Genomic DNA, 12,288 nt, shown 5'->3' on the forward strand with positions numbered 1-12,288 from the left:
GTGCGACCTGGTCCCAGGAAGGGGTGCTGCGCCCACGTGTGCGCAGCGGGGGGTGCGGCTGTGATGTGCCTGCGTGCCGGGGGCAGCAATGCTCGCCGACCCTGGGCAGGGTGGGGGGGCAGAGGCCAGGGGAGGTGTGGCCTAGAGGGCAGGGTGGCTGCCCCTGAGCTGCGGCACCCACCCCTGCCAGCCTTCTTCCCTGTGCCCAGCCCCGCAGGTCTGTCTGCTGGGAAGGGGTTGATGCTTGTAGGTGGAGAAGTTGCTGGATGCTTTGCTTTCTAGGAAGACCTCCCCTCGTGACCGCCCCCAGGCCGGAGACATTAGCGGTTCAGCTCAGGAAGCAGGACGGTTAATCGAATGCAGATTATGAGCCGAAGTGAACCCCCAAGGCACCCAGACACCACTGCGCTCAGCCCCCAGGCCTGGGCACCAACGGATGGAATAAGGGGGTATGGTCAAGCCCCAGAGAGCCCTGGCGAAGGCAGGGGCCCCGGGGAAGGGTGCTACCTCCATGGGGGCTTCCAGGGGCTGTGCTACTCAATGCCTGGGCATGTGCTGCTGCCCTCGCTGCCGCAGGCCCCATTCCTGACCCGGCGGTGCTGGGGCCACCCCATGGACACGAGATCCCCCGAGCTGGGCCAAGGGCTGAGGACGCCCGGGGTGGGTGGGAAACAGGTTCAAGATACTGGAAGCCGGCTGGGAGCTCAGTGTGCAGGTCCCGCTCCCCCGTCACACGGCCACCTCGGGAAGTTCTGGGAAGGACTCCTGATCTGCACTCCATCAAGACAACCAGGGCTTGGAGTTCCCGTAGTGTCTCAGCGGAAACGAATCCGACGAGCTCAGCAGAAATGAATCCGACAAGCATCCATGAGGGCACAGGTTTGATCCCTGGCCTCGCTTAGTGGGTTAAAGATCCAGCATTGCCCTGAGCTGTGGTGTAGGTCGCAGATGCGGCTTGGATCCTTTGTTGCTATGGCTGTGGTGTCCGCTGCAGCTGCAGCTCTGATTTGACCCCTAGCCTGAGAACCTCCATGTGCCGTGGGAACAGCCATTGAAATAAATAAACAAATGAATAAAAAGGCAACAGGGGCTCGGCTGAGCCAGGCTGCCTCTCTTGACAGCGCAAGGACCTCTGGGCCCACGGACCGTGCAGGGCTCCGTACCTCTGCCGTCCGCCCTGCCCTCTGGGAGCTGCATCCTGCAAAGTGAAACTCTCCTTGGGGAGCAAACCACAGCCCCAATGCGCCTCTGCTCAGGAAAGCAACGCAAGCCGTTTTCTCACCCTGCCCTCCGCTCTCCATCGGGCAAAGCGGGGCTGGGCTGCCCCTGGCTCAGCCATGGGGAAGGGGTCGCCCAGGGGCGCAGGCACAGTGACATGCCTTGGAGGACGGTGCCCGCGCCCATCCCACCAGGAAGCCACCGTGCTCTCAAGCCCGGCGTTACCAGGGTCCTTGAAGACCTGAGATGCTTCAGCTGCCCTCCGGAATCTGAGCCCACCTGCGGCTCAGGCTGTGACACAGAACTTGCCCGCGACAGACATGTTCCCACAGCGTCACTGGTCCAACAGCGCAGACTCTTTTAATTAACGCAGTAAATCTTGCCTTTGAAGGGTCTGGCCCTTCTCAGACGCGCACCTGAGTGTGAACAAGTGCGTGGTAGCACGGCTCACGGAGGCCAGGCCAGCAGGTGCGGGACTCCTACTCGCTCTCCCTCCCGCTCCCTGTCCTGCTGGCCAGGTAGCACCCAGATGACCTCGGCGCCAGGCAGGTGAGGACCACAGGGCCACCTGGCCCGCCCACACGGCACACGAAGCAAGGGGGCTGGGAGCTGAGTTAGAAGAAGGCCTCCCAGGGTGAGCGAGACACGTCCATCGCTGAGGCGGCTGGGCAACCCCGGGGCTGTCTGCACGCTGGCGTGTGACGACGTGACGAGCCTTGCCGAGTGGTCGGGCTGGGCTCCTCAGGCGCTGTCTCCACCAGGGGAGTTTTTCTTTCTTTCTTCTGTTGTGGCTGCCTCGCGGCACGTGGCGTTCCCAGGCCAGGGGTCAGATCCGCGCCACGGTGTGACCTAGGCCACAGGTGCCACAACGCCAGATCCTTTAACGTGCTGAGCCGGGCCGGGGAGGCACCTGCATCCTGGTGCTGCCGACGCCACAGCGAGTTTTTAATAAATTGAGAGAGACGCGCTTGACTCGTCTCATTTCGGGAGCAGTCTTCTAGTTACTCGATGCTCTTTTCTTGCCCAGGGGCAGTGCTGGTGCTCGTGCTGGCGACGCCGCTGCAGCCGCGCTGCCCTGTCTGGTGTTTCCGGGTCTCCAGGCACGCCAAACCTCCCACCCGCCCGGCCCACCGGTCCCTTCTCCCCCTCTGGCCTTCGGGGCACCAGGTTCTGGCTGACCCCACGGGAGGGCCGAGGGCCCCCCTCTCCACAGCATCTGCCCTGACCGCATCCACAGCCCCGGAGGACGAGGGCCTTCTCTGATGCCAGGCTCCTCGACCAGGTCGGGGCACAGCTCCTGCTGGCCTGCCTGGCCCAGGGTGGTCCAGAGCCGGGGTCTCAGCCTCGGGATTGCCTGCCTGGGCAGCGGTGGCCACACTGTCGGCGTGTTGGCAGCTCCTGCCCATCAATCTCCATCGCAGACACAGGCCCCTCATGGCCCCACCAGCAGCAAGTCCCCAAGGTATCGGCCTTGACCTCCACAATCCTGGCCATCAGTTCCTTGGATTTCCAAGTGTGACAGCTTCTGCTGATGCAAATACAAGCTGCTTCCTGCGGAGGGTTCCGACATCCGGCCACGTGGAGCCCCGCCAGGCAGGTGCGCAGCCCCGCTCCGCTCAGCAGGCCAGCCCCTGCTCGCTCGGGGTCGGATCAGCCCAGACGCCTCTTCCGGTCCTCCTGGGCCAGGGCCCCCTATGCCTGGACTGTGACCTCCCAGCCGGCACAGTGGGCTAGGAACACAAGACCCCTGTTGTCCCTGCAGACGCCCAGGTGAGGAGAGGGAGGCCAGGGCCGCCAGCAGGTGATGATGTGCATACGGCCGGCCACCTGCTCTGTGCAGCGAGCAGGTGCACCGACCAGCAGGCCTCCCTCCGGGAAAGCCAAGGCGAGAAATGCAGCCAAGGCGCATGGCGCCCCAGGGACAGCCGGAGGCGTGGCTGCTGGCGGCACCACGGCGCAGCCGCACAGGTGGGGAGCGGCTCACAGGCAGAGGCTGAGCCTCACCCGGCGGCATGCCCACGTCCCCGCCACAGCCCACGCTCCACGCAGGAGGCCAGGAGGATGCCGCTCTCTGCCTGGCTGCCCCGTCCCCACAGGTCACCAGGGCAGTCACATCCTCAGCAGGAGTGGTGAGCTCGTTGCTGCTGGGCGCACGTATTCCCACATCCTGTGGGGATGGCGGCAGCACAGAATGTCCACAACCGCACACGGGGAACGCAGGGCCACCCAACTGGAGAGTGGCGGGGTTGGGGGATGGGCAGCAGCCAGAGATGCCATGTCCCAGGATGGACCAGGCCTGACCACATGGCCCCGTCTGGACAGAAGGGGTGTTGCTCTGGCCTTGGGATGCATTGTTCTTATTTTCTGACAAAAACAGATTTACCACTTTTTTTTTTTCAGGAATGAGATTTTTCTAGGAGTTCCTATTGTGGCACAGCAGTAACGAATCTGACTAGTATCAGGAGGAAGTGGGTTGGATCCCTGGCCTCGCTCAGTTTTAAGGATCCGGCGTTGCCATGAGCTGCGGTGTAGGTTGCAGATGAGGCTCGGATCCTGCATTGCTGTGGCTGTGGTATAGGCTGGCAGCTGTAGCTCCTAGTCGAGCCCTAGCATGGGAACCTCCATATGCCACAGGTGCGGCCCTGAATAAAAGAAAGAAATAAAATATTTTTCTAGGACTAAGGTTTTAAAGGTTCCCCAGCTCAGCATCAAGGGGACGGGCACCCAGAGCGTGTTCTCTGTCCCCCTTCCAGTTCCACGAGGCTCAGGCGATTTCCCCTGGACCCTCCATCTCTTCTGACCTAAATCGTGGCAAGGAGCGCTCCGGGTAGGTGCTAGGAGGGCTGGAGGGGTGCCGGGTGCTGCGGGGTGAGGCCCAAGGACTCAGGTGCGTCCCTGCTTGTGCTCACGAGCGTGGCTGCGAGGCTGGGTCCAGGGAGGGCGCGGGCAGTGGAGGTCCCGCGAAAGAGCGCAGAGGTCATGCCCCTCAGTTGCGTGACTGCCAGGCGGGCCCACCCGTACCATGTGCTTCAGAAGGAAAGAGAACATGAGGCCAGAGAGGAAATCGGAAAGAAAGTGGGAATGGGGGCTGGCTTCCTCCGAGTTAAAATAGAATTACCACCCAATCTGGCAGCTGTGCTGTTCCCAGAGCTGGAGGGGGCTCCTGGCAGCTCTCCTCACAGTCGCCAAGAGGCAGAAACAGACCAGGTGTCCATGGACAGCCAAGGACTGGACAACACGTGGAAGGAATATTACGCAGCCTTAAAAAGGGAGGCCAACACCTGCTCACACACGGACGGACCTGGAGGCCCCTGTGCTCAGTGGATCAGCCACACACAGAAGGGCAGAGATGTGTGGTCACTCACAGGGCTCCCTGGCAGGTCAGAGTCCAGGACAGAGAGTGGGCGATGGGGGCTGGGCTGGGAAGTGCTCACTGGGCAGGTTCCCCTTTGGGAAAGTTCTGGAGACGGAGGGTGGTGGTGTCGGCTGAGCATGGAACCTGCTTGAGGCCGCTGAGCTGTGCACTTAATGATCAAAACCGTGGGTTTCATCACATCTGTGTTTTACAATTGAGTCAGGGAGCTAGTGAGAGCGCAGGCGCGCATGCGGGGAGGGGGGGCATAATCGCGGCGGCTCCACCCCCCCGTCATGCCGAGGTCAGAGGTCAGGCCAAGGAGGCAACCCCCCAGCGTGGAGAGGCTGGTGCTGAGACGAGGGAGCCCCAAGTCCACCCAGCTTTGCCTCCTCACCTCCCTGTGCCCCTGACCAGGGAGCAGCCCGGAGGCGCCGGCCCTTGTGCCCACCCTGCGTCCACACCGGCTGGATGCCGTTTGCAGAGGGGGCTGGAGGGACAAGGGGACACTCAGGGCCTGGGTGGCGGGCAGATCGTTCGAGCCCGGGAAACGCGGGCAGAGTTTGAATTCTGGGGGAGGATTCGTTCCCCTGAAAGGTGCCCAGGGAGATGAAGCCGCTGCTGAGCCGCCTCCTCACCTCTAGTGGGTGACCAGCCCCAGGCAGTCCACTCGGAGGCCACTGCCTGGCGGTTGGCAGGGCTGCACTGCCCTCTGGTGGACGGCGGCAGCGAGGCCGGGTCCAGTCTCTGGGCAGCCAGCCCAGCCCACCATGCCATCTGGCCTGGGAGGCCTCCCATGGCGGAAACAGGGGTGGAGGGGGTCCATGGATCAGAGGAGCCGAGGGCAGTGCCTGGCACCACCAGAACGGCAGTCTGCGTTCACGCAGCCCCACGAGGTGTGGATGCTGAAGGAGGGTGGGGATTCTCCCGAGTTTCCCTGTGCTTCCCGCTTCCCAGGCAGCTCTGGAGATTCAGGCCGGTGGCCGTGACTCCCAGGCTGAGCCCTGAGCCTGGCCCCACGAAGATGGATGGACCTCCCTCCTGGGAGAAGAGACAGCGCTCTCACCAGGTCACAGCGACGCCTGCAAACAGGCTCCACGCGAACCGCCCACCGCAGCAGCCCAGAGGGTTGGCAGCAGTGTATGTGCGTGTGGCACTGGGAGCCGCTGCTGCCTGGACGGGGGCTTGAGGCCCCAGGAGGGGGCCTGGGCGAGGCGAGGGCGCTGGGGGGCCTTGTGAGACCCCACACTCTCCTCTGGCCACTCCACCTCAGGCAGGGCCAGGCCAGCTGCCACTTTACCACCTCCCAGCCCCCAGTGCACCCTTTCTCGACCACTTGTGTCAGGGGAGCCAGACCCTGAAGCGCTTTGATTTGGGTTTTTACCATGTGGTGCTGCAGGGACCCTGGGGGCCCAGAGGTCCACCGTGAGCTCCGAAAGCACAGGGCCGGTCCTGCACACGTGCTTTGGGCACTGACACTGGGCAACTCCCACACTCAGCCGGCTGTGGCCACACCCTCCCTGCCTGCTGGGTCCGAGCCTCCGCCGGGCTGGCTGTCCCTCGTCTCTCGGGCCGTTCTGTACCCATCTCAGGTCTGCCACAGAAAAAGCCTGGCAGAGATGTGAGCTCAACTGACTGCATCATTCTGTAGCCCAGAGTCAAGTTTTGCTCCAGCCCCGAGCGAGGCTGTGAGAAACGAGGGAGCATTCAGGGCCGAGGCTGGAGCTGGGTTCAGACCCAAGCTCCTGTCCTTCCCGGACGGGTCCCCGGGCCCCAGGGGCCTCACGGCCGACGTCTCAGCATCATTAGCCATGTGCCACCTCGGCTCCCAAGGCCTAGATTCAGCAGGCACGTCATAGCCGAGCACAGTGGCAGCAGGGTCACTCGCGAAGCCGCTGCGCGCCAGGAGTCAGAGTCCCGGCCAGGCCCTGGGACACCACTCGGCCGGCCCCGAACCCCGTCTTTGGGGGTGTCTCCTCTCACACCTGTGGTGTCCATGCTCCTGCTTTCATCCCTTTGAGCAGTTTGCCACTTCCCCCCATCTTGTCCCAACTGCTGGCGCAGTGCCCGCACCCTGGGCAGGCTCCGGTGCGGGTGCCACCATCCAGCGGGTGTTCGCGCCAAAAACGAAGGGAACATCCTCGCCTCTGCTTCCGCCTCGACGTCCAACCTGTCGGCCAGTCTGGCGTTTTGACCTCCCGGCTACCCCAGTTTGGTCCACCCCACGCAGACTGTCGTCACCTCTCCACCTCCCACCGCTCACGTGAGGACCGGAGGGAACTTCCGACGCAGGGATCAGGCCACCGCTTCCTTCCAGCACTTTCCAGGATGCTTAGAATAAAACTCCCGCCCCTTGTGGCTCCGGGGCTCCATGGGGGACTGCCGGGACCTCCCCCCTGACCTCTTGGCTCCCCACCCACCCTGTTCTGGCCCCACCGGCGTCTTCCTGCCTCTGAGCCCAGCTTTGCCCGTCCCAACGTCTGGCCCAGCTCGCATGGCCCTCTCCGCCCCGGCCGTGTGTCTGCAGGGTCGACGGGGCTCCTCGTCCGCCAGGTGGACTGCTGTGCCATCCTTGGCTGCGCGCAGGAGCCAGGCCCGGGCAGGACGCACCTCGAGCTCCCGCTCACTCTGCACACGGGCTGGTGTCCAGGAAAAGCAAGGGCGGTGGATTCTGGGGTCCCCAGAGGGTCTCCCTTGGGCCTGTATCTCCTTGCCTCTTAGCCCCTAAACCCCCACCCAGCCAAGGATGGTGGCTGCCCGATGACACAGGGATGGGGTGCAGAGCCCTGCTCCCGAGGAGGAGGAGGGCCTCCCCCGCGCCCCCAGACCCCAGGGCATTTCCCTCAGAAGGCTCCATGGTGTCCTTCCCACAGGGTGACAGTGCTGGCTCAGGGGCGTTTCGGGAACCGGAGGGATGACAGATATTGGCCGGGGCCCTTAACCGCTTTCAACCTCAGGTTTCTCATCAGTAAAACGGGAAGAGCCGCTGTCCCTGCCTCGCAGGGTCCTGAAGGGCAGCGTCGGAGCTGCACGTGGGGTTGCCTGGGGTGGAGAGTGCCCAGGGGCCCGAGAGCCCAGCCCAGGTCCCAGGTACCTCGTAGGTGGAGCCGTTGGCGCAGCGCAGCACCCCATGGCCCTGGCGCTGGCCTTGGACCCAGTCGCCTTCGTACTCATCTCCGTTCCTGAGGGACATAAGGGCAGGGGCCACGCTCAGCCCGGGAAGGGCCAGGTGGCTGTGCTGACGCAGACCGGCTCCTCCGACCGGGGCTCAGCACGCGCCACCGGGATGAGGCAAAAATAGGCCCAGAACAGATGGCATCGGCGCCCGGCAGGATGCAGAGACAGGAGGCCGGTCCTGACGCGGACACGGCCGCCAGCGTCCGCTCGCCAGGCCCCAGGTGTGAAGATCTGGAGAGGATGATGGGGGCGGGGCGAACCTGCAAATCCAAGGTGATGGGGGCGGGGTGAACCTGCAAATCCAAGGGCAGGACGTGCACAGAAGCTGTCTCAGAGTTTGAGGAGTTGGCCACGCTCGGCACTGGGTGTGAAAGCGGAGCTTCTGGCCACTGCCGTCCAACTCTGTCCCGCTCCTCCCCCACAACACGCCCGCCAGGCATTTTCTGGGGGTGGGACTGATGTTTTTCCCACTAAGTACACACAGAAGCAATATGGGTAACTAAGGGAGAAAGGCCAGAATCATATCAAAAGACACTGACGTGCTCTCAGGTCTGGGCACTCGAGGAGGGGACAGCCCGCGGACTCACCGGAAGACCATCCGGCCCCGGCCGTGCTGCTTGTTCTTGTGGAACGACCCCCAGTACACTTGTCCATCTGCGTCCACCAGATGCCCGTGTCCTGGTGCAGGAGCCAAGAGCCCAGTGTCACCTTGTGCCTGGGAGAGGGCTGGGGTGGCGCCCCAGGAGCAGGGCCGCTGTTCTGGGCTGGCCGCCTGGGGTCCCGGGGCCCCGCAATTAGATTTGGCCGCCCCAGGCAGCAAGGGCGGCTCCAGGCACAGACCTCAAAGGTCCTGAGTGAGCAGGAGGGACACCACGCAGGGGCCTGGCTCCCCAGCGTTGGAGGCTGAAGTGCCCTGCCCTCGTCTGGGCGGTGCCCCGCGCAGTCAAGGCTGTGCAAGTGTAAGCTCACACTGAGAACTGGCAGCAGTGCTGGGCCTGACCACCTACTCGAGGACCAGAGTGACCTCTCTGCTCCCTCTGGCAACCCTGGGGCAGAACCTGCTTCCGCCTGCACTGTGGCCTCCTGCCTTTGTCTCTAGGACATGGAGGAGGTGACTGAGCCGAGGCCTCAGGAGGTCCTGCAGCTTCCCACCCCAGGGGCTGGCGGCCAAAGCCTAGCACCTTCTCTCATGCCGCGGGACAGCTCTCCCTCGTAACGTCCACCGGCTTTGTACTTCATCACGCCGTGGCCTTGAGGCTCTCCCAGCACAAACTGTCCGGTATAGGTGTTCCCTGGTGGCAGTGGAGCAGGGTCCGGGTTAGGGCCATTTCCCAAGTCCTGCCCGTCCCTGGTTCATGGTGACAGCAAGTGTCATTTGAGAGCAGGGCCTCTCTCTCCTGCCGGGGTTCTCCTGGGTACAGTGAGGACTCTGGCGCCAGGAGACCCTCTTGGGGCCATCTCTGCGCCCAGGGTCTGGGTGAGTCTTCTCCCCACTGAGAACCTACCGCAGGCCTGCCCGGGAGGGTAGGAGCTTCAGCAGACGGCCCCTGGCCACACTGCAGGCTGCACCGTAGCTGCCCGGGCCCCAGCAGGCATAGGCTGTTAGGGGATGCATTCGGGAAAGTGGGGGTCCCCAGGTGATAGAGGGAGGGGCTGGCCCACACCAGAGCTGCTGTAGGAGGAAGGAGTTGGCGGGGCTGACCTGACAGGGCCCAGTGCTGGCAGCCCTCTCCCGTGATCTCGCCCTCCGCGAACTCGCCTTCGTAGTAGCTCCCGTCCTTAAACAGCAGCTTCCCGTGCCCTGGTGGAGGAGACCACGGAGGCAGGGAATGGCCGGGAGTGGCCGGCTCGCTGCTCGCGGAGGACAGTGAGGCTGCGGGGGTCCCGGCGTTCGGTTCCAACTCGGGTCAGCACGTGCTCCCTGCCAGCTCACCCACGTGTGTGCCCACCCGTGAGTGCGTCCGTGACACATGACTGAGCATCCTGCCGACTGGCTGTCATGAGTGCAAGGACCCCGCCCCCAGACCTCCTCAGAGGGGACATGCCGGCCACCTGGCCTGTGTCAGCACAGTGGCAGAAGGACAGAGAGAGAGTCCACGGCTGGGGGTGCAGGATGCATTAGAAGGGAGGAGGCACCGTGTCCAGGCCAGGCTCTGTCTGGAGTCCCGGCCTGGAGGCAGGGACTCGGAGACTTCAGTGCAAAAGTGAGAGACATCTGTGTGGCCAAAACACTACAGTGAACGTCAAAAGCTTAAAGATATTGACAATACTGGCAGCTGCGAGTTCCCGTTGTGGCTAAGTGGAAATGAACCTGACTAGGATCCAAGAGAATGCAGGTTCGATCCCTGGCCTCGCTCATCCTTGGGTTAAGGATCTGGCATTGTTGTGAGCTGTGGTGTAGGTCACAGAGGCGGCTCAGATCCCGCGCTGCTATGGCTGTGGTGTAGGCCGGTGGCGGTGGCTCCGATTCGACCCCTAGCTTGGGAACCTCCATATGCCGCAGGTGTGGCCCTAAAAAGCCAGAAAAAGAGAAAATACTGGCAGCCGACAGATACAATAATAGGTCATAACACTGAAAGATCAGTCCTTCAGCAGAAAGTCGGAAGGACAGAGGGTGTGAGCAGACTGAACCCCAACCAGACGTCAACTGGGGGCCTAACCCGGAAAGACCAGGCCGACCTCTGCGGTGGACTCCAGGGACTTGCATGTGGTACCTGCTCTTCTCTGCTGTCTGTGTTTTCTCTCGAAATAGGCAGTGTCTTTATCATCAGAAATGACAAGAAAGCCAGTTTTATTACCACCAGAGTGGCCGGCCGGGTTTCCAGCCCCACAGGTGAGGCCCTTCCTTGGCACTGGTGAGCTGAGAGCCCAGCGTGGCCGGCACCTGGCATGGCCCCAGCTCCTCGGGGCTGTGGCGCGGCTGCGGGGAGAGGCCGCCGGCCATCCTTACCGTGTTTCTTGCCTCCTTTCCATTCTCCTTCGTATCGAAAGAAGGAATTCGGGTAAACGTAGACTCCGTAACCTGAATATTGAAAGGAAGACACACAGGTGAGCACGTGGCACAGGTGACCCGGCTGATGATCAGCAAACAGTGAGGTGGGGATGGGCTGGGGGCTTCTCCAGGTGTCCGTGGCATCACCTCCGGCGAACTCTCCCCACAGGCTCAGTTTGGGTCACGACTGGAACTGCAGCAAAGACCTGAGCAACTACTAGGTGTGCAGAGGTGGGGGAGGGGGCTGGGGCGAGCGAGTGCAGGGTCCTCGGGAGGCCTGGCGGAGATCCTTCCTGGAGAGGGGACGTTTCAGCTGAGCCAAAGTAGCTGGGTGAAGGTGGGGGTGGGTAGGGGTGGAAAGAGCTCCCCATCTCTCTGCGGGGACCTCACTGCACCACCTTCTCCAGACAAAAATCTACACCTGCACCTGGGAAGGGCCTGCCCCACTTCATTTCTTGCCACTCAGCTGCTGGGCACATCATCCCCCAGGCCCAACTCCAGTAGTTCCTGGAGGGGGCAGGGCCCTCTCCCCACCATCCCTCCTGTTTCAAAACCAGCTTTGGCGGGGGCGGCTCTAGGGAAGCTTCGGGTTGCCAGACTCGGTGTCTTTTGGTGTCTGCTGTAAGCGAGGGTTGAGTTCTACCTGAAGTTAGTGGTATGGACTGGGATCGCTCTGTTCCCACTTCTTTGATGCTATGAACAACTCCTATCACATGTCCTTCTGGGAGGTCCCATCCTGGCGGAGCGGAAATGAATCCACTAGGAACCACGAGGTTGCGGGTTTGATCCCTGGTCTCGCTCAGTGGGTTAAGGATCCGGCGTTGTTGTGGCTGTGGTGTAGGCCGGCAGCTGTAGCTCCTATTAGACCCCCTAGCCTGGGAACCTCCATATACTACGGGTGCGGCCCTTCTCAACTGCGCGTCGGGGACGTCAGGAGGTGCGGTCCTGCGCCGGCCCGGACACCTAGGGCCGACTAGGGTTGCTCCTGGCTAGGTCTCCAGGACCCGGCTGGTTCTGCTACTCTGGGCCCGGGCCCCCGCCCACCCAGCGGGCACTGGGACCGTCTTCCCGGGCGCGAGGGCTGGGCGCGGGGAAGGGGCGGGTCGGGGGGCTCGGGGCCTCAGGTTCTGGCCCCGGCTCTGGACTCGGACTTCCCAAAGTGAACGTGAGGGGCCAGGGGCGCTCAGCGAGCTCCCAGACCTGCCCGCCTCCCTCCCACCACAACCGAGGCCTGGTAGGATGCGTCAGCGGTTACCGTCCTGCGGTGGCCGCCCTGGCGGGTCGCGGCCTGTCAGGCGGGAGTTCGTGCTCCCCTCGCTGGCAGAAGCCATCTTGCCGCTAGAGGTTTCCCTTAGCAACCGCACAGTCCTCCTCCATTGGCTCGTTGGTCGCGGGGGGCGTGGCCTGGTTTCAGTTTCTGGGCGTTACCAATCTCTGGAGCGGAACTCTCTGGGCCGGGAGCCAGAGGACGCGACTGCGGTTGCGCCGGACGGCGAATTTCCGCAGGTTACGTCCCTTCCGCCGACGCGACCGCCCCGCCAACGGCCTG

General features: G+C 63.2%; 1 protein-coding gene across 5 annotated transcripts in view; it reads right to left on the reverse strand.

Annotated features, from left to right (window-relative positions):
• MORN1 (MORN repeat containing 1) overlaps window positions 1–12,181 on the reverse strand; it is a 45,066-nt gene extending 32,885 nt beyond the window's left edge. For 4 of the 5 annotated variants that reach the window (XM_047791147.1, XM_047791145.1, XM_047791148.1 and 1 more), the window contains exons 1-6: window positions 11,995–12,181; window positions 10,698–10,769; window positions 9,450–9,548; window positions 8,929–9,039; window positions 8,335–8,425; window positions 7,665–7,752 (exon numbers count right to left, since the gene is read on the reverse strand). In XM_047791147.1, coding sequence (XP_047647103.1) covers window positions 7,665–7,752; window positions 8,335–8,425; window positions 8,929–9,039; window positions 9,450–9,548; window positions 10,698–10,769; window positions 11,995–12,070 — 537 coding nt within the window. In that variant the 5' untranslated portion in view covers window positions 12,071–12,181. The remainder of the gene's footprint in view (window positions 1–7,664; window positions 7,753–8,334; window positions 8,426–8,928; window positions 9,040–9,449; window positions 9,549–10,697; window positions 10,770–11,994) is intronic. The other variant, XM_047791146.1, reaches the window with a different exon arrangement.
• Between the last annotated feature and the right edge of the window lie 107 nt (window positions 12,182–12,288).

Source organism: Phacochoerus africanus, chromosome 8, assembly GCF_016906955.1.
Source record: "Phacochoerus africanus isolate WHEZ1 chromosome 8, ROS_Pafr_v1, whole genome shotgun sequence".
In the NCBI taxonomy this organism is placed as follows: Eukaryota; Metazoa; Chordata; class Mammalia; order Artiodactyla; family Suidae; genus Phacochoerus; species Phacochoerus africanus.